A 19,516-nucleotide genomic window follows, 5' to 3' on the forward strand; every position below is an offset into this window, starting at 1 on the left:
AAAGGCAGCTGAGCACCGCCCCCCTTTCTCAAGGTGGCGCCCCGCCCCCTGATGACGTCACGGGGAGCCGGCGGCTTGCAGTTCTCAGCCTCCGCTGCGCTTACCTCCCGTACCGGGCCCTCATAAGATGGCGGCCGTCTCGGCTCTCCGTGGCAGCGCCGCCACTCTCAATATGGTGGCTGTTTACCCCGTATTTCTCCTCCCCTGTCCGCCTCAACTTCCTCGTTGTTTTGAATAAACTTTATTAACTACTGTGAATTGCCTACCACGGCCCCCGGGCTTCTCCCAGAGACTTTTCGGGCCGTCTTTCTCGGATCTGGCGGCCAGTTCATCTCCTTCCTCGTTGGTTTGCTCGCGGCTGTCTGCTGACGGCCCGGCAACGACGCCACTTTCTCGTTCGCCAGGCGACCACAGGACTAGGCCCGAGCGGCCAGGCCCGGGGAGTGTTGCGGAGAAGGCTGCCCTGTAGCACCGCCGGCCGGCTGGCGCCGCTCGACTCAGCGGGTGGTTCAAGGGAAGCCTAGCGAGGTTCGCAGCGTTACAGTGACGATCCCAGAATTCGGCGCGCGCCGCCGCTGGGGCCGGAACTGCCCGGCAAGCCTCCGCTGAGCGAGGCGCAGCGCTACCCCTGAGCCAGCCCGGCCGCCGGCGTGTCGCTGGGGCTGAGCTCCGCGGGTGTGAGGAGTCCCTGCAGCTCTGGGCATGAGGAGGTTCCTGTAGGATTCGGGACCGAAGACATTCTTGTCAGGTTTGGGGCGTGAGGAGGTTGCTGTCAGTTGGGGAGGCGTGAAGAGATTCTCGTAAGTTTCGGGGGCTGCAAGGATATTCCTGTCAGCTTCAGTATCTAGGATGAGATCCCTGAAAATTTGGGGGGACTGGGGAGCCCTCATCAGTTTAAGAGGGCTGCGAGGAGATGCCTGCCAGTTTCTGAGCGGTGAAAAAAAATCTTTGCTTAGTTTTTGGAGTGTGAAGAAATTCTAGTCAGTTTTAGGGGTTTTGAAGAGATCCTTTTTAGTTTCAGGGGTGCACCGAGAACCCTGTCATTTTGAAGTAGAGGACGAGCTGATCAGTTTTGAAATTGAGGTTTATTTCAGTTCTGTGGGTGATTAGACTCCTGATGGTCGAAGAAGGAATGATATTATTGAGAGTGAAGGAAAGGATCATTTAAACTCTCAGAACACGACCCCAGAACTGTGATTTGAGTTGGGCGCCTAGTCTTTTCTGCCTTGTTTCTGAGGGCTCTGAGGTAATTTTCGAATAACCTGAGCAGACTTTCAAGATCTCTCATCTCTCTCTGGTTATCCCTATTTTGGGGGGTGAGAGGTGGGTGTTTTCTTGAGGTACCCCCAGCCTCATTCTTTAGCTGTGATTTGCGTCATAATAAAGGGAGCCCTGGGAGGCAAAGGAGGAGACGGTTCGGTTAGGGATTAAAGAAGCTTCCCGAAAAGCCTTCAGATAATTTCCCTGAAACCCGGAAAGAAGTTATCTCTGACTCCGGGGCTGAAGAAGGCGTGTGCAGGGGGTGGGGGAAGCCTCGACGGCGCCGGTTCTCTACGTGTGAAGGAAATTCTGAAGGCCGGTGGACTTTCTGCTTGCCCCCTGCAGCCGCACCAGCTGTGTTGCATCCCGGCGGCGCGAACTCCCCATTCGAGAACTGAGGGTTGGTGCCGGGGGTGGGGGCCCGATGCACTCTGTAAAAAGTGTTGTTTGTGCCCAGCCATCATCCAGAGAGGACGCGTGCCGCTGCCTCCCGCCCCTCTTCACACCACGAACCTGGCCCGCCACAGAACCCTCCAAGGCCGGGCGAAGATGGCCTCGGTGCCGGTGTATTGCCTCTGCCGGCTGCCTTACGATGTGACCCGCTTCATGATCGAGTGTGACATGTGCCAGGACTGGTTTCATGGCAGGTAAGGGCTGGACAGGATGCAGTGACCAGGCGTGTTCACTCGCTCTCTCCTTTTCTCAGCTCTTTTTAGGTTCTAGCTCAGGAACCGCCCCTCACCCCTACCCCCACCCCCAAAGAATTAATTCCAACCCCACTCCCAGATCCAGGTTCTTCCATCCCTCCTTGCAGACCAGGGCCTAGCTGACATTGGCCTCTGGTTTCTCCTCTTTCTCTGTTTTCCCCTACGTATTTCTTCTTTGCACCCTTCTTTTGAATATATATAATTTTAGATTTATAAGCCCCTTCCTTTCCAGCCACAAAGAAAATATCATTTTTGTATTCTGACCATTTTGTTTCACCTCAGACACTGGCTTTGGGGGAGACAGTATTGCATTTTTGAGATGTTAAGGTGCAAGAAACATGGATTACAGTTGCGGCTTTGTAACTTACTATCAGAGTGACCTTGGGCAAGTTGCTTTGCCTGTGTGAGCTTCATTGTCTTCACCTGTAAAATATATCAATACATCCTCCCTGACTATGTGAAACAATTTGCATGCACTCGACAAATGGAGGCAGAAATGCAACAGTATTTTATTTCTACAATATTTATCTGCAGAACCATCCAACGAAACTGAATTAAACAGAATAGATATTGGGTAAAACAGCATGAGTGAAACCACTAAAAATTCCCTTCAGTTGACCATGTGCACACATGAGCACCTGTCACCCAGGATTCCAGAGAGGTTAGTGTGTGGAATACAACCATAATATCCCATTATTGGGATTTAAATCCCAGCTATGGAAAGAGCCTTAAGAGGGCTTTGTACACTGGAGTACAACAAAACAGTATATGGTACCCTTCTCCTGTTGTATGTTAGATTCTAGAATTTTCAGTTGTTACTAGTTCCCTCCAGAGGAGCTGTTCCTGTTATGCCCAAGACAAACTAAAGGTGCTGGTGCTGCTAAAATCCTGCCTTCAGCAGGGACCATCCCCATGCAATGCATCAAATTCATATTTAACCAATCTTTACTGAATATTTACTGTGTGACAGACACAAAGTTCTATTTACTGCCTCATGTTATTTAAGAAGGGACAAACCTAGAGGATGGGGCATTTTCTTTTGCCCTGAAAATAAGTGGGGATTAAGATGTCTTTCAGGATTCCTGGCATCTTTTCTAGTGCTGATCAAGTCACTTCTCAGCTTAAAATTCTTCTTTCAGTGGTTCCCCTACAGGATAAAATTCAGTCTCCTTTATGTGACAGACAAGACCTTTTGTGATCTACTTGTTCAGTCTCATTTCCTACCACTCTTCTCTCTTGTTCTTTATGTCCTAGCAAGCCTGAACTACCTGTAGTTCTGGGAAAATTTTATGCTCCTTTATGCCTTTTTGTCTCTGCACATGCTATTCCCATTAATGTTCTCTCTTTTACAACTCACAGAATACCTCCTCTGTGAAAGGTCTCCTTCCTCTGGGTTCCCACTGCACTTTGTGTGCATCCTTATTAAAAAGTAATTATTTCATCATACCGTAGTAATAAATATGTCTGTGTCACTTATGAGCCAGAGCTCCCTGAGGGCAGAGATGTCATCTTTTCATTTTTGCTGTCCCTAGAACCTAGCTAAACATATAATAGATGCTGAGTATATTTTTGAATGAATGAATGAGTCTTCATGAAAAAAATCTATTGCCTGCGGCCTTTACTTTGGATTGTATAGGAAGTGTATAGGTAGGTTCAGACCTAGAAAATGGGCTCCTGCCCACAATATATATACCTTAACTCCTTATTCTGGGAACAAGGAACAGGAATGAATGTTTCCTGAGTGCTTATGTGTGCCAGACCCCATGACAGGGACTTTGCATAAATTATTTAATTTACATTCAAGCCTGAAAGTTAGATATTTTTCTTTGATTGATTGATTGACAGAGTCTCTGTTGCCCTGGGTAGAGTGTGGTGGCATCATCATAGTTCACTGCAATGTCAAACTCCTGACCTCAAGTGATCCTCCTGCCTTGGCCTCCCAGAGTGCTGAGATTACAGCCATGAGCCACCATACCTGGCTGATATTTTTCTTTTAAAAGATGTTAACTTCCATGGAGTACTATTCAGCTTTAAGGAACAATGGTGATATAGCACCTCTTGTATACTCCTGGATAGAGCTGGAACGCATTCTACTAAGTGAGGTATCCCAAGAATGGAAAGACAAGCACCACATGTACTCACCATCGAATTGGTATTAACTGATCAACACATAAGTGCACATATAAGACTAACATCTATTGGATGTCGGGCAGGGGGGAGGGAGGAGGAGGGAGGAGGGGATGGAAAATAAAAAAAAAAGATATTAACTTCCTCTGGTTATTTAGGTGAGACATGTTCATTATAGAAAACACAGAGAAAGAATAAAGAAGGAAATAAAAGTCACCTATGAATCTACTACCTGGCACAATCCACTGTTAAATTTTTTGTTGCATTAACTCTTGTCTTTTGACTTATAATATAAACATATTTTTACAAAATGGGGTTGTATTATAAATACCATTTTGTAACCTATTTTTTATTCCTACTTACCATTTAAATGTGAGTATTTGCGAGGTTGTCAAATATTCAGCTAAACCTGATTTCTGATATCCCACCATATATATGTGTCACTGGTTATTTGGTCATTTCTTTTATGGATGGACACTTACATTATTTATATTTTTTTGTATTATAAATAATGTGAGGAAACTTTGGGGGTTCTGGAAATGTTTTGCATCTTGATATGAGTGCTGGCTAAGATAAAAAGAAAAACATTGTGGCGTACATCTTTGCACAGTAGATACTTGACATTTACAAGGAGCACCATTGAAGTTCTTAAGAATTCCAAACCTACAAATATGGAAATGGGTTTATGGGCCAGGCCCCTCTTTAATCACATTTCTGCCGTGAGTCCTGTGTTTCTGTGCACACTCTGAAACAAGTTAACTGCTTTATTTTTTTTTCCAAACCAAAAATTTTTTTTTTTATCTCTTGTAATGCTTCTCTTTATGGGCTGCCACAGAACACGGAAGCTATCTGAGAATCAGGTCTTTGGTGGGTGGGTACTCTTGCTTACTCAGTGCATTGCGCGCGCGCACACGCACGCACCCACGCACACACACACATACACACACACAGCACAACAGGTTCACAGTGCTCCATTTAAGTTTGTACTTCAGCACAATTGAAAATTACTAAATATTGCTGGGCACAGTGGCTCACTCCAGTAATCCTAGCACTTTGGGAGGCCATGGCAGGAGGATTGCCTGAGTCTAGGAATTCAAGATCAGGCTAGGGAATACAGCGAGACCCTGTCTCTACAACAACAACAACAATAAAAATAGTCCGGCATGGTGGTGCACACCTGTAGTCCCACCTACTTGGGAGGCTGAGCCAGGAGGATCACTGGAGCCTGAGAGTTGGAGGTTGCAGTGAGCTATGGTCATGCTACAGCACTTCAGTCTGGGCGTCAGAGCAAGACCCTGTCTCACCAAAAAAAAAAAAAAAAAAAAAGGAAATTACTAAAAATTGCTTTGATAGTTTTTGTCATCACTCATGATAGTTAAACCTACAATTTTAAATCCATAAATGTCTAGAGGTGATAGAAATCTATCTGTTCACATCTCTAGTGACTTCCATAGTATAGATTTCTTGAAGTTCAATTAGGGATTATGGAATGTAATGCCAAGTTACTTCCTGGAAAGATAATAGGAAGGGAGGCAACTATTCGATTTTTCTGATGAGAATTTAGAACTCATGGAAGTTAAGTGACTTTCTGAGTGTGGATTTCAACTTTGAATTATCTGATCCCAGAGCCCAGATTCTCAAAAGTGGAAGAAATATGGTATAGCTTCATTCCTTCTGTGAGAAGCTAGGTTTTACAAAAACACTTTGATTTATAGAACAGTGTTTCTCAAACTTTAGTGTGCATCAGAATCACTTGGAAGACCTGTTAAAACACAAGATAGGTGGGCCCTAGCCACAGTGTTTGATTTACTAGGTGAGCAGGGCCCACCCTCCAGTTTCACTGATTTAGAATATTATCCTGTCTCAATTTCTTCCCCTTCTTTGGAGTGTGATAGCTTCTGATATTGGGGGACAGATGGGCTAACATATTACTGTATACCAGTAATTCTCAAAGTGTGGTTCATCAACTAGGAATTTGTTAAAAATTCAAATTCTTGGGCTGGGACTCAGCAATCTATATTTTAAACAGGTAATTCTGATGTACCCTAACATTTGAGAATCATTGCCATACATTGGAGAAAACTAGTTGGCAAACATTTATTGGTGTGGGATTTTGACAGAAAAAAACCTCATTCCTTTACGGTTTTCCTATTTTTCAAAGAATTATTGGTGACACATCCCCAAGGGGGTGGCTGTAGTGTGGATTCTAAACTCTAGAGGAAAATGCACTGGTTTCAGATCTGGGTTCAAATTCTGGTTCTGTTACTTATTAGTGAAGGATTTTGTCTTTGTGAAGCCTTGGTTTCCCTGAGAGGTTGTGATGATTTAAATAAAATTGTTATAGCTATCATTTATTGAGCACTAGGTAATATACCAGTTTCTATACTAAGCACTTTGCCTAATTATCTTTATTTAATCTTTTTGGGAGTCTTAAAAATTATGAATTCTATTTAGTAGTTATAAGACTATTCAAATTATCTATTTTATATTGGCTGTGTTGTAGTGGTTTGTATTTTCCAAGAAATTGATCCATTTAATCTAAGTTGTCAAATTTATGTTTGTGGAATTGTTCTTAATATTCCCTTTATTATCCTTTTGATATCTGTAGGCTCTGTAGTAATATCTCATTTCATTTCTGATATTAAAAATTTGTGTCTTTTTATTTGTCAGACTTGGTAGAAGTCTCAGTTTTATTGATTTTTTTTCCCCAAAGAACAAGCTTTTTGTTTCATTGACTTTCTCTACTGTCTTTCTGTTTTTAATTTCATTGATTTCTGCACTTTATTATTTCCTTCCTTCTTTGGGCTTATTTTGCTCCTCTTTTTGTAGAGACAGGGTCTTGCTATGTTGCCTTGGCTGGTCTCAAAATCCTGGCCTCAAGCGATCCTCCCACCTAAGGCTCCCAAAGTGCTGGGATTACAGACATGAGCCACCATGCCAGACTGTCTTTTTTTTTTCTTTCCTTTTTGTTCTCTCTGTTCTTTGTGCCTCTGTTTTCTTTTTCCTGCCTTCATGTAGGTTACTTATACCTTTTTAAGAATTCCATTTTGATTTATCTATAGTGTTTTTGAGCATATCTCTTTGTATAGCTTTTCCAGTACTTGTTCTAGGTATTACATTATACATACAATCTACCACAGTCAACTGGTATTGACATTTTACCACTTTGAATAGTAGAAACTTTTACTTTTCTTTACATGCCTTTATGCTGCTTTGTTTATAATGTAATTAATCTTAAATATTCTACATACATTGAGAACCACATCAGACAATGTTTTAATTTTTGCTTCAACCATCAAAAATGATTTAGAAAACTCAAGAGAAGGAAAGTATATTCTGTTGACCCATATTTTTACTCTTTCCCTTGTTCTCTCTTCCTGATGTTTCAAGATTTCTCCTTTTATTATTTCCTTTCTGTTTAGATAGCTTCTTTTTTTTTTTCTTTTGAGACAGAGTCTCACTCTTTTGCCCGCGCTAGAGTGAGTGCCGTGGCGTCAGCCTAGCTCACAGCAACCTCAAACTCCTGGGCTCAAGCGATCCTCGTGCCTCAGCCTCCCGAGTAGCTGGGACTACAGGCATGCGCCACAATGCCCGGCTAATTTTTTCTATATATTTTTAGTTGTCCAATTAATTTCTTTCTAATTTTAGTAGAGACCGGGTCTCGCTCTTGCTCAGGCTGGTTTTGAACTCCTGAGCTCAAACAATCCACCCACCTCGGCCTCCCAGAGTGCTAGGATTACAGGCGTGAGCCACCGCGCCCGGCCTGTTTAGATAGCTTCTTTTACCCATTCTTTTAGTATAGGTCTGTTGACAATAATACTTTTAGTTTTGCTTCATCTGAGAATGTCTTGATTTCCTGGAGAATCTTTTCACTTGTATATCAAATTCTGGGTTTCCAGTTCTTTCAGCACTTGAAAACTGTTTTGCTACTTCCTTTTTGCCTCTGTGGTTTCTGATGAGAGATCCTTTGTCATTTGGATTGGTGTTCTCCTTTACGTAGTGTGTCATTTCTCTCTCACTGCTTCCAGTAGTTTGATTAGTGTCTCAGTGTGGATTTCTTTGGGTTTCTCTTTTGTTGTAGTCCTATAAGTTGCTGAGGCTGTGTTCATTTTTTTCAATCTATTTTCTTTCTGTTGTTTAGATTGAGTAATTTCTATTCTATCTTCAAATTTACTGATTCTTTGCTCTATTGTCTTCATTCTACTGTTGAGCTTGTCTAATGAGTTTTCATTTAAGTTACTGTATTTTTCAGTTCTAAAAGTTCCATTGGATTCTTTTCTATATCTTCCATTTCTTTGAAGAGATTTTCTATTTTTTGTTGGCAAAAATATTAGCTCATCTCAAAAAAAAAAAATATTAGCTCATTGTAACCTTGAACTCCTGGGCTCAAGGGCTCTTCCTGCCTCAGCCTCCCAAGTAGCCAGGACTACAGGTCTGCATCACCACACCTAGCTAATTTTTTTTTTATTTCAGCATATTATGGGGGTACAGATGTTTAGGTTACGTATGTTGCCCTTACCCCCCCCCCAAATTAAAAAAATTTTTTTTTAGAGACGGGGGCTTGCTATGTTGTTTCAGGCATGTTCATAATTGCTCACTGAAGCATTTTTATGATTGCTCCTTTAAAATCCCTGTCAGATAATTCCAACATCTGTGTCATCCCAGTGTTGACATCTATAGATTTTCTTTTTTCCTTCAAGTTGTGATTTTCCTTGTTCTCGATATGATGAGAGATTATTTTAATTATATTCTGGACATTTCAGACATTATGTTTTGAGACTCTGTATTTTATATAAAACTTCTGTTTTTGCAGGCCTTTTCAGATACTGCACCCCAGTGGCAGGAAGGGGATACTACTTTATTACTGCCAAGGCGGAGAGGAAGTACAGGTTCCCCCTTTGGTCTCTGGTGACACCCACACCTGCTAGGTGGGTGGATCCTGCTGTCCCTAGTTGGTCTACCATCTTTCCACCTTTCAGTCTTCTTATTTTGTCTCATATATAATTAATGTCCAAGGTTTTTAGTGTACTTAATGGGAGAAATAGGGCAAAGTGTGTCCACTCCGTATTGTTCCATAACCAGAAGTGACTGGTTAATCCTTACATTAGGTTAAATAACTTGCCCAAAGCTACATATCTGGTTAACTGCTGGACCAGAAGTCAAATCTGGGTCTCTTGGATTCTTGCTGTAGAATACAGAACTATAGACAGTATAAAGCACTGTTCAGGTTAAGTTGTTAGAAATTACAGGTGATAGGGAAAGTCAGTGTCTATAAATTCATACATGCTCTACATTTTTGTTCCAAGTGAAATCAGGTTAAAGTGAACACCATTGTTTTTGATGCAGCAAAAGAGTAACCCATAGCTTTGGGAGTGTGTGGCAAAGGAAAGAGGAGTTTCAGCATTCATATTCAGGGCTTTCTAGATATAATGTTCGGGCTACAGAATTGCTGCCCTGGAGAAAGTTTTGTGGAATTAGAAGGGTCAGAAGGACAGGATGCTCTGTAAGGATTCATAGGATGTCTCTTTGGAGTAGCATAATTTTTTAAAATAACTTTTTATTTTTAAGTGATTATAGGTTCATAGGAAGCTGCAAAAAATATATTGGGGGAGTGTCTTGTGTACCCTTCACCCAGTTTCCCCTATAGTAACATCTTGTATAACTATACTACAATATGAAAATCAGGAAACTGACATTGGCACAATCTACTAATCTTATTCCAGTTTCACCAGTTTTATATGCACTCATTTGTGTGCGTGTATGTGTATTTAGTTTTCTATACTTTTATCACATTTGTAGATTCATGTAATTCCCACAGTCAAGATACTGAACTGTTCCTTCACCACTGGGGTAGCATAATTTTTGCACCAGCGCACCTGAAACGAGTTTGGGATGGCAAATGTGTACCAAAGCATAGGTGGTCAGTGTCCTTGAGAGGGGTACCATGGAAATTCAGGAGACAATGGAAGGTCTGTAGGCATGATGTCCAGCACTGACTTATGGCAGCTAAATGAAAGTTTGCTTTGGAAGCAGAGACAGTGATGCACAGTGGTGAAAGCAAAGCCTGGGAGTCAGGGAAAACTGGCCTGGAATCCTAGCTCTTTCATTTACTAGCTCTGTGACCTTGGGCAGGTCATTTCACCTCTCTTAAGCTTTCATTTTTCTCAGCTTTAAAATACAGATAATCCTTATTTCATATGGCTGTTATGAGGCTTAAGGAAGTATCTGTAAAGCATCCAGCTCAGTCCCTGGCACAGTAGATAACTCATATCTGGTTGTCATCTAGAGCATTCATACAATAAATACTGAATAGTTACTGTTTGCCAAGGAGTAAGCTAAGATCTGTGGGAGATAGAGATGAATAAGACACAGGCTGTGACTTCTAGATAATCTTAGACTAGAAAATAAGATGGATTCATTCATTTATACACTCACTTATTCAACAGATATGTGCTATGTGCCAGGCATTGTTCTGGACTGGGGCGGGGGGCAGGGGGATGTTGAGATACTGTGAACATGAGACAGTAAACTAATAGTTGTACAGTGTGCTAAATGATAATAAATGATCTAGAGAAAAGTAAAGCAGGGTGAGCCAGAGAAGGTGTGTTACTCCCAGGGTTGGAGGCATGATTATTTCATATAAGGTGATTACAAATGGGCTACATATGAACCTGAAGGAAAGTAAGGGAGGGAACCATACTGGTAAGTCGGGGAAGAGTGTTCCAGATAGAGGAAACAAAGGGCCGGATTGGGCAACAGGCCTGACATGTTACCATTTCAGTAACAGCAAGGAGGCCAATGTTATGGAACAGAGTGAGTGAGGGGAGAATAGTAAAAGCTGAGGTTAAGGGTGGAGGGGCACAGATCATGTAGGGCAGTGATTCTCCAAATGTGGTCTGTGGACCAGCAGGACTAGCATCATCTGGGAACTGGTTAGGCCAATTTTTGGATCCTACCCTAGACTTACTAAATCAAAAACTCTGGAGATGGGTCCCAGGAATCTATGGTTTAACAGCCCTTCAGATGATTCTAATGCATGCTAAAGTTTGAGAACCAACCACAGTTATAGGGCCCTATAGGCCATTGTAAGGACTTGGTTTTTACTCTGGATAGGACCCACAGAAGGGTTTGAGCAAAGGAGAGTTGTGATACGATTTAGATTTTGGCTGTTGTGAAGACAGACTCGAAGTGAGGAACAAAATGGAAGCAGGGAGAATTTGGGGGCTACTGTAGATCATTATTCCTTAAAGTGTGGTCCCTGGACCAACAGCATCAAAATCACCTGGGAGCTCGTTAGAAATACATAAGCCCACCACAGACCTACTGAGTCAGGATCTTTGGGGATTGGGCCCAGGAATCCATGTCTTAACGAACCCTCCAGGTATTTCTGATGATCCCTAAATTTGATAAACACTGATCTAGTTAGGCAATGGTGCCTTGGACCAGAGTCAGTGGTGATAAGTGGTTGGACTTTGAATCTTTGAATATGTATTGATAAAGGATTTGCTGATGGATTGGGGTTATGAAAGAAAGGACTCAAGAATGACTCCTTTTTGAGGAGTTTAGTATAAAGGGGAACAGACGAATAGGGCAGTGACTGAGGGTTTTTTGTTTGTTTGGTTTTTTTTTTTGGAGATAGAGATAAAAGCCTATTTGTGTGCATGTAAGTGCGTATGAAGTGGTTCTGTTGGTGCATCCAGAGTTTAGTGAAGCCTGCTATATTACAGACTTGTGCCAGGGACTCGATAGACAAAGGAGAAACTTCCCAGGTGTACTGGAACTTCCTCAGTGTCCTTTGCACCCCTCCATGTGTCTTGTGCCTGGAGGTAGGGGGTAGGGGAATGTTTAGGGTTAGGGTCAAGACATGAGAACCCTAGGAGTGGGACAGGAACATTGCCTCAGGCTTAGAATAGCAAACTGCTCTTACCTGCTGGGCTGACATCCTTTGATCATTCTCTCCACCTTCGGATTACAAGCCTGGGTAATCCCAGTCGGTCTTTTGCAGACGTCCAGGCTGTAGCCCTCAGGCTTCAAGGTGAGGTCCGTTTGCAGACATCAGGGCACATCCCTGATTGGTGGAATGTCCCCCTCAAGGTCGAGCAGCTTTTGCTCAGTGAACTGACATGTCCACAGGTTGCTCTTTGGCAAAGTCCTGTCCCACTCCTGGAGTTCACATGTCTTGACCCTAACCCTCAACAGGGGAACAGACTGATGGGAATGGTAGATGCCTCAAGGCTGTTACAAGAAATCAGAAATTTACTTGAATTTTTCTGATATTTTTTGAACGAAGGAAGGTAAAATATGTTTTTTGCCCTTTATTTGTGAATGAAGATACCGGCTTTCCCTGGGGCACAGGTGGTGACAGGACCTGGCTCCTTGAGCAACCTCAGAGAGCAGAAGTTAAACAGATAAGAAACCAGACAGGATCTTGAACAGCCTCATCACCTCTCAGGCTTCTCCAGCCCTCAGCTCCCACTCAGTTCCACAGCCCTGGAAGAATTGAGTGCCTACTTTTATGTTTTCATAGGACTTGACTCTGCTAATTATTGCACGTTATATTCTGGTTATATAGTGTAGTGGTATAGTGGAGTCACTAAGACATGAATTTTTTTTTTATTTCAGCATATTATGGGGGTACAGATGTTTAGGTTACGTATGTTGCCCTTGCCCCCCCTTCCCCCCCTAAGTCCTAGTTTCAAATATGTCCATCCTTCGGGTGGTGCGCATTGCACTCTTTGTGTATGCATATACCCGTCCCCTCCTCCCTCCTCCCCCCTACCCAACATCCAATAGATGTTATTCTTATATGTGCATTTATGTGTTGATCAGTGAAACCAATTTGATGGTGAGTACATGTGGTGCTTGTCTTTCCATTCTTGGGATAGAATTCACTTAGTAGAATGTGTTCCAGCTCTATCCAGGAATATACAAGAGGTGCTATATCACCATTGTTTCTTAAAGCTGAATAGTACTCCATGGTATACATATACCACATTTTATTAATCCACTCATGTGTTGATGGACACTTGGGTTGTTTCCACATCTTTGCAATTGTGAATTGTGCTGCTATAAACATTCAGGTGCGGGTGTCTTTCTTATACAGTATCATTTGGGAAGACCTGAATTTTTATCCTGCTCTGCTGCTTCTTAGTTTTGTAATCACCAACAATTTACTTAATCAGTCAGACTCAGATTTCTCATCTGTTAAATTAGAATGATATTAATGATGGTGTTGATAGCTAATACTTGTCATATGCCAGGTACTTTATTTTACCTGTTTTAGCTCATTTAATACTCATAACTACCATATAAAGTGAGTACTCTTAATACTTCCATCTCACAGATGCAGAAACTGAGGCACAGAGAGGTTAAGTAAATTGCCTAAGTTCACATAGCTAGTTAGCGAAAGAGGTGAGATTCAAACCCAGGCAGTTTGGCTCCCAAGTCTATACTTTTTTTTTTTTTTTTTTTTTTGAGACAGGGTCTTGCTCTGTTCCCCAGGCTAGAGTGCAGTGACATCATCATAGCTCACTGCAACCTCAAACTCCTGGGCACAAGTAATCCTCCTTCCTCGGCCTCCCAAGTAGCTGGGACTACAAGTGTGCACCACCATGCCTGGCTGATTTTTCTACTTTTTATAGGGAAGGGGTCTTGTATGTTGCCCAGGCTGGTCTCGAACTCCTGGGCTCAAGCCTCAAGCGATCCTCCTGCCTCAGCCTCCCAAAGTGCTAGAATTAAAGGCATGAACTATCACACCTGGCCCCAAGTCTGTACTTTTAACCTCTGTGCTTTAGTGTCTCTGAATACTGTCCAGAATGCCCTATTTTTTTTTTTTTTTTGAGACAGAGTGTCACTCTGTTGCCTGGGCTAGAGTGCCGTGGCGTCAGCCTAGCTCACAGCAACCTCAAACTCCTGGGCTCAAGCGATCCTCCTGCCTCAGCCTCCCAGGTAGCTGGGACTACAGGCACGCGCCACCATGCCTGGCTAATTTTTTCTATATATTTTTAGCTGTCCAATTAATTTCTTTCTATTTTTGGTAGAGACAGGGTCTCGCTCTTGAACTCCTGAGCTCAAACAATCCGCCCGCCTCGGCCTCCCAGAGTGCTAGGATTACAGGCGTGAGCCACTGCACCTGGCCATCAGAATGCCCTAATTTGTTGTGGAGATTAAATGTGATAATATATGTAAAGTTTGTAGCTTAGTTTTTTTCACAGTTCCTTTTATGCAGGCTTCAAATTCACTCATACACTTACCATCTATACCTGCTTTTTTTACTTTATAGCACCCATGAAACTCTTCTGACAGTGCCTCTCTGTCTTCCCCTCTAGAATGTTTACTCCATGAGGGAAGTGTCTATGCTCAGTCAATATTTGTTGAATTTATGCACTCGTATGCTTAATAAATATTAATCGAATGCCTACTATGTGCTAGACTCTGCAGTACACATCGGGGATAATTCATCTTAATCTTGAGAACTGGTGCTGTAAAAGTTGTCTTCTTCACTAAGGAAGCCACTCAGAGCAAATCAGCGTTTACCACCCTTGGTCCCAGGTGATAAGTACTGAGACAGTACAGCCAGAAGCCTGATTTTTATCTGTCTGCCTCCTTGATATGAGGAGTTATCTAGCCCAATGAATGTTTGTTGACTTCGGTTGAATAATAAGTAAAGCAAGACTGGGAAATGGAAAAGGTGAAGACTTTCGATGAACAAGATGTATTGTCTGCCAAATGTGGTGGGGACAGACAGCAAGAAGGTGAGCATTTGCAAGTAAGCATGGTGAGAGCTGAAATAAGGATAGTGTGTATGGGGTGCCACAGCAGCAGGGAAGAGGAAGAGCAGGAATATTCCAGACAGAGGGAGCCATGTATAATGAACTCAGAGGCCAAAGCTAGAAAGAGCATGGTACTGAGAACCCAACTGACTTTTTAGAGCAGGGCTGGCTTCATGGGTGTGCAACCGCTATAGTCACATGGGGCCCCATGCTTGAGGTTTAATGCTCTGTGGTGGTTGTCTTGAAATTCTTACCTTTGAATTTGTGTTTTGTATGTGATGGGACAATGTGTGCTGGGGACTTTGAGCCTTGCGTTGTGTGTGGTTTTACCTCCTGCTGCCTCCTTGCCTCCCCAGACAGGTTCTTGGCTGGTTGCCTGGCTGCCTTGGGCTCTGGGCCTAGGTGCAGGTGTGGAGAGAGTCAGGGCTTGGTGCATGCACCCTGCACACTGAATCACCACGTCACCCCAGGGCATCTAAGAAGGTCTGTACTTGTTCCTTGAGTATTCTCATACCCAAGAGAGCGTGACAGTAAATAGCATATAAAAGCCCCATGGTAAGTTGAGAGAGAGAGGCCATGGAAGGAAGGAAAAACATTTTTTTTTCCTGTTCTTTGAACAAGAGGCTCCCACTTTTCATTTGCCCCACAAATCTTGTAGCTGATGCTATATGGGAGAGGTAAGAAGTGAGCTCAGCCAGAGAGGCAAGGCATTTTATGCTTTACCTTAGGAAAAATAGGGTGCCTATGAGGCATTTTAAGCATGTGTTGACGGGACAAGTTTGTGTTTTTAAATGATCACTTTGGCTGTAGTGTGGAGGACTAGTTGTGTGGGGACAGAACAGTGGCCAGGAGCCCAATTAGGAGGGTTGGACAATAATCCCTGTTAGTGGCCTGGATTAGGGCAGGGACTGAAGGGTGACAGAAGGGCATAACTGATAGCTAATTAGGAGATAGAGTTGGTAGGACATGGTGATAACTTGGATAATAATAATAAACATACATGGAGCACTTCCTATGTGCCAGGCACTGTTCTAAATACTTTATATAAATTCATTTACTTTTGATAACAAGTTAATGAAGTAGGTATAGTTTTTATCCCCATCTTACAGATGAAGAAACTGAGGTACAAAAAGGTTAAGTAACTTTTCCAATATCCCACAGCTAGTAAGTGGCATAGCCAGGGTGCAAACCCATGGCAGTCTGGCCCTAAAGTTTGTGTTCTTAACTTGATGGTAGAATGCCTACTTCAGGGTATGGGGGAGGAGGAGGGGTGAGTCAAAGATGGCAGCCAGGTTTCTGGCTTGAATGCCTGGTGAGGTTATGGAGCCATTTGCTTCAGTAGGGGACCTTAGAGAGGTTGCAGAGGGAGAAATTGAGTTTGGACATGTTGAATTTGAGGTATATAAGTGGGCTATCCAGTAGAAATGTCTTCCCCAGGAGACATCTGGAGGGAAGGGTCTAAAGTTCAGCGGAGAGATCTGACTTGGAGTCATGAATACATAGAGAGCACATGGAACCCTGGAAGTGAGTGAAATCAATGAGGGAGAGTGAGGAGAGAAGAATGCCTAGGCAAGGGGACCTAAGAAACTTCAACATTTAAGGACTGGGCAGGAGAAAAAGAGTTAATTGGGAAACAGGAGGAATAGCCAGAGATATAATTAAGGTCACATCATATCCTTCCTCATAATCCTCCTGTGGCTCCCTAGTCTTCCCGCAGGAAAAGCCAAAGTCCTTTATGGTACCCTACAGGACCCTACTACATGAGCCCGTTACCTTTCTGACCTGTTACTGTCCTCCTAGCTCTCTACTTCAGAACACTCTCCTCCTCTCTGTTCCTTTAAGTCTAGGCATGTTCTTGCCACAGGGCTTTTGTACATGCTGTTCTCTCAAGTTGGGTGCTCTTCTCTCATAGCCATGTGGTTTGCTCCCTTACTCCCTTCAGTTCTTTATTCAATAGTCATGTTCTCAGTTCTTCCCTGGCTTCCCTACCTAATACTTTACCACCACTACCATTCTTCCTGGCCCCCTGTGTGTGTGTGTGTGTCTGTGTGTGTGTGGTGTGTGTGTTATATATACACACATGTATATTCCCCTTCCTGCTTTATTTTTTTCCTCTTAGCTCTTCTCACTATCTAACATACAATGTGTTGTACTGATTGCATTGATTTATCTTATTTCTTGTCTGCTACCCTCACTAGAACTTCAGCTATGTGAGAGCAGGAATTTTTGTATGGTTTGTTTTGTGTCTTTGTCTCACCAACATCTAGACCACAGCCTGGCAGATGCTCATTAAATGTCAGCTGAAGAAAGGACACCAGGCAAATGGAGTGTTATGGAAGTCAAGGGTGGAGAGCTTGTTAAGTGGAGAGAGCTCCTCAAGTGGAGAAAGCACAGGCTCAGCAGTGTGAAAATGCTGCTAAAAGGTCAAGTGAGATAAAGAAGAGAAGTACCTATTGTATGTATCAACAAGGGGGTCAGGACATCAGTAATATCTGTTTTAAAGAAGGTGGGAACTAAATTTAGACTGTAGCAGAGGATGAGAAAGTATACATAGCAACCCTTAAAAAGTTCTTTTTATAGGTTTGCCTCTGATAGAACACCTCTGGATACTACTAGGCCCCTAGGGGAAACTTTTCACTGTATACACTTGCGTACCCTTTCGGTTTTGTACAGTATACAACTATTACCTATTCATTAAAAGGGTCATTATGAAGCTGTATATGTTTAAACAAAGATGTTTGGCTATGAAGGGGCAGACAGGAGGGAAGGGGGGTGAGTGGGTCTTGTCTTTTTGTAAAGATCAGTGCGCTTATTTGAAAATGTTACTGTGAGAAGGTAGAGAGAGAGAGGTTGAAGATACTGTGGAAAGAAGGGACAATTGATTGAGAAGGTATGAAAAAATGTGACCCAGATGGAAAAGCTGGCTTTAGAAAGAAGGAAAGATAGTACTTTCTTTGTAAAAGGAAGAAAGGATGGGTGCAGGAGGAGATAGATTTGGTGGTAGGAAGTTGAGGCAGTTCTATCTGATTATTTCATTTTCTCTAAGAAGTATGAAGCAAGATCATTTGCTGAGAAGATGGAGGTAGTGGGGTCAGAGATATGAAATAGTCACGGTGGATAATGGGAAAGAGAGCTGAACAGGGAATTATAGGAGGATTGTCAGGCAGCATGATCCAGATACTTTGGACAGTGTGAATTTATTGTGGCACCAATCCAATGGGTGATTTCTCTCCCATGTCCAGTGATCCAGTGTTATGTAGTTGGATTGAGCCAGGGTTAGGATTTGCGTGCGGGGGTGAAAGTCAGTGGGGCCTGTGAGGATATCTGTAAGAAAGTGCTCGAAGTGAGGAATACTGGAATCTCAGCTAGATAGGGAAAGATGAAGTCAAGAATGGGTAAATAGGTGACAAGAAGGAGGAGGGATTTTGAGGCCAAAGAACCAAGTGTAAGTGAGTGAGAGCTAGGTGGATACGCTTTTGGTCAGAGAGAGTGATGTGTGAATTTTATATTCCAGAGGTGGAGCAGTTGCTGTTGTTGACAGGGTTTTAAGGGCAGTCATGAGAGTAGGTAGCTGAAAACGGGAATGGAGGTAACAGTCTCTGAAGATGAGAAGATCAAAGAACTAAGTACCTGGGATGTTGGACCTCCACGTTGATACTGATCTTATGTAGGATGCTGGCAGGACTTGGAAAGGAATCTGTGAGCAGGTGCTTCAGTGAGTGAAGGGATATGTTGGGGAGATGGGGATCTGGCAGTGATGAGGAGGAGTAGGAAGTGGTATGGCTGGATGGTATAAAACTCAGAGTAGTGGGAGCTCTTAACACAAGGGTAGAGGAGAGATGATTTTGAAGTCTTACTGGAAAGGGGATGTCTACTGACAACCCAGCTCCTGAGTTAGGATCTGGGAGAATGTACAGATAGGTCTGTGGCATACTGCTGCTTAGACTTTCTGTGGCGAACGGTCAGGGTATTGTTTTTTACTTCCAATTTATAACGGACCAGTTTTTTTATGAAATAAAAAATGAATTACTAGAAAAATGGTATGAACAAAAAAGCCATACAAAATACAAGCCCCCAATTTTTATTATTAAATTGAATGGATATAAAATTACTCTGCCAAATTGCCATAAAAGCTTTTACATGAAAGTGATGCATACACTTCCTTTCTGTACTCATCACAGACCTGTAGTAAACAGTTCATGGGCCAGCATTAGTTCGTGGAACACACTTTGAGTGGCACTGGTATAGAGAAAATGGTTTTCTCAGTGAAGGAGGTTTTGTTGAAGGGAATGCGTATGTGGAGTAGTTTACCAAGGGATGGGATTGCAGAGGGTATGACAGAAAAGTTGGGAAAGGAGATGGGCAGTGGGTGTTTGGGGTAGAGAAAGCACATAGCCATATGATATGAAAGTTCAGGAGAGAGAGATGACTGGAGGGGCTTCCTTCTTGAGCAGTGTTCAAGGGGAACAGAGGTGTGAGACAAGGCATGCAGCTCAGGGAAGTGTGTTAATGCTGCAAAGTTTGGGGAATGTATTTAAAGGTTTAGGCAGGTGAACGTGAGGTCTGGATTGGGTAAAAAAATAATATTAGCTATCACTTATTTTTTTTTTATTTTTTTTTTTTATTTCAGCATATTATGGGGGTACAGAT

General features: G+C 42.7%; 1 protein-coding gene across 1 annotated transcript in view; it reads left to right on the forward strand.

Annotated features, from left to right (window-relative positions):
* The first annotated feature begins 609 nt into the window (after window positions 1-609).
* The window catches only part of PHF8 (PHD finger protein 8), a 103,777-nt gene continuing 84,870 nt past the window's right edge, over window positions 610-19,516 (forward strand). Inside the window, exons 1-2 of the mRNA XM_012663980.1 lie at window positions 610-800; window positions 1,718-1,907. Of these exons, the coding sequence (XP_012519434.1) occupies window positions 1,810-1,907 (98 nt within the window). The 5' untranslated portion in view covers window positions 610-800; window positions 1,718-1,809. The remainder of the gene's footprint in view (window positions 801-1,717; window positions 1,908-19,516) is intronic.

Source organism: Propithecus coquereli, unplaced genomic scaffold (genome assembly GCF_000956105.1).
Source record: "Propithecus coquereli isolate 6110/MARCELLA unplaced genomic scaffold, Pcoq_1.0 Scaffold849, whole genome shotgun sequence".
In the NCBI taxonomy this organism is placed as follows: domain Eukaryota; kingdom Metazoa; phylum Chordata; class Mammalia; order Primates; family Indriidae; genus Propithecus; species Propithecus coquereli.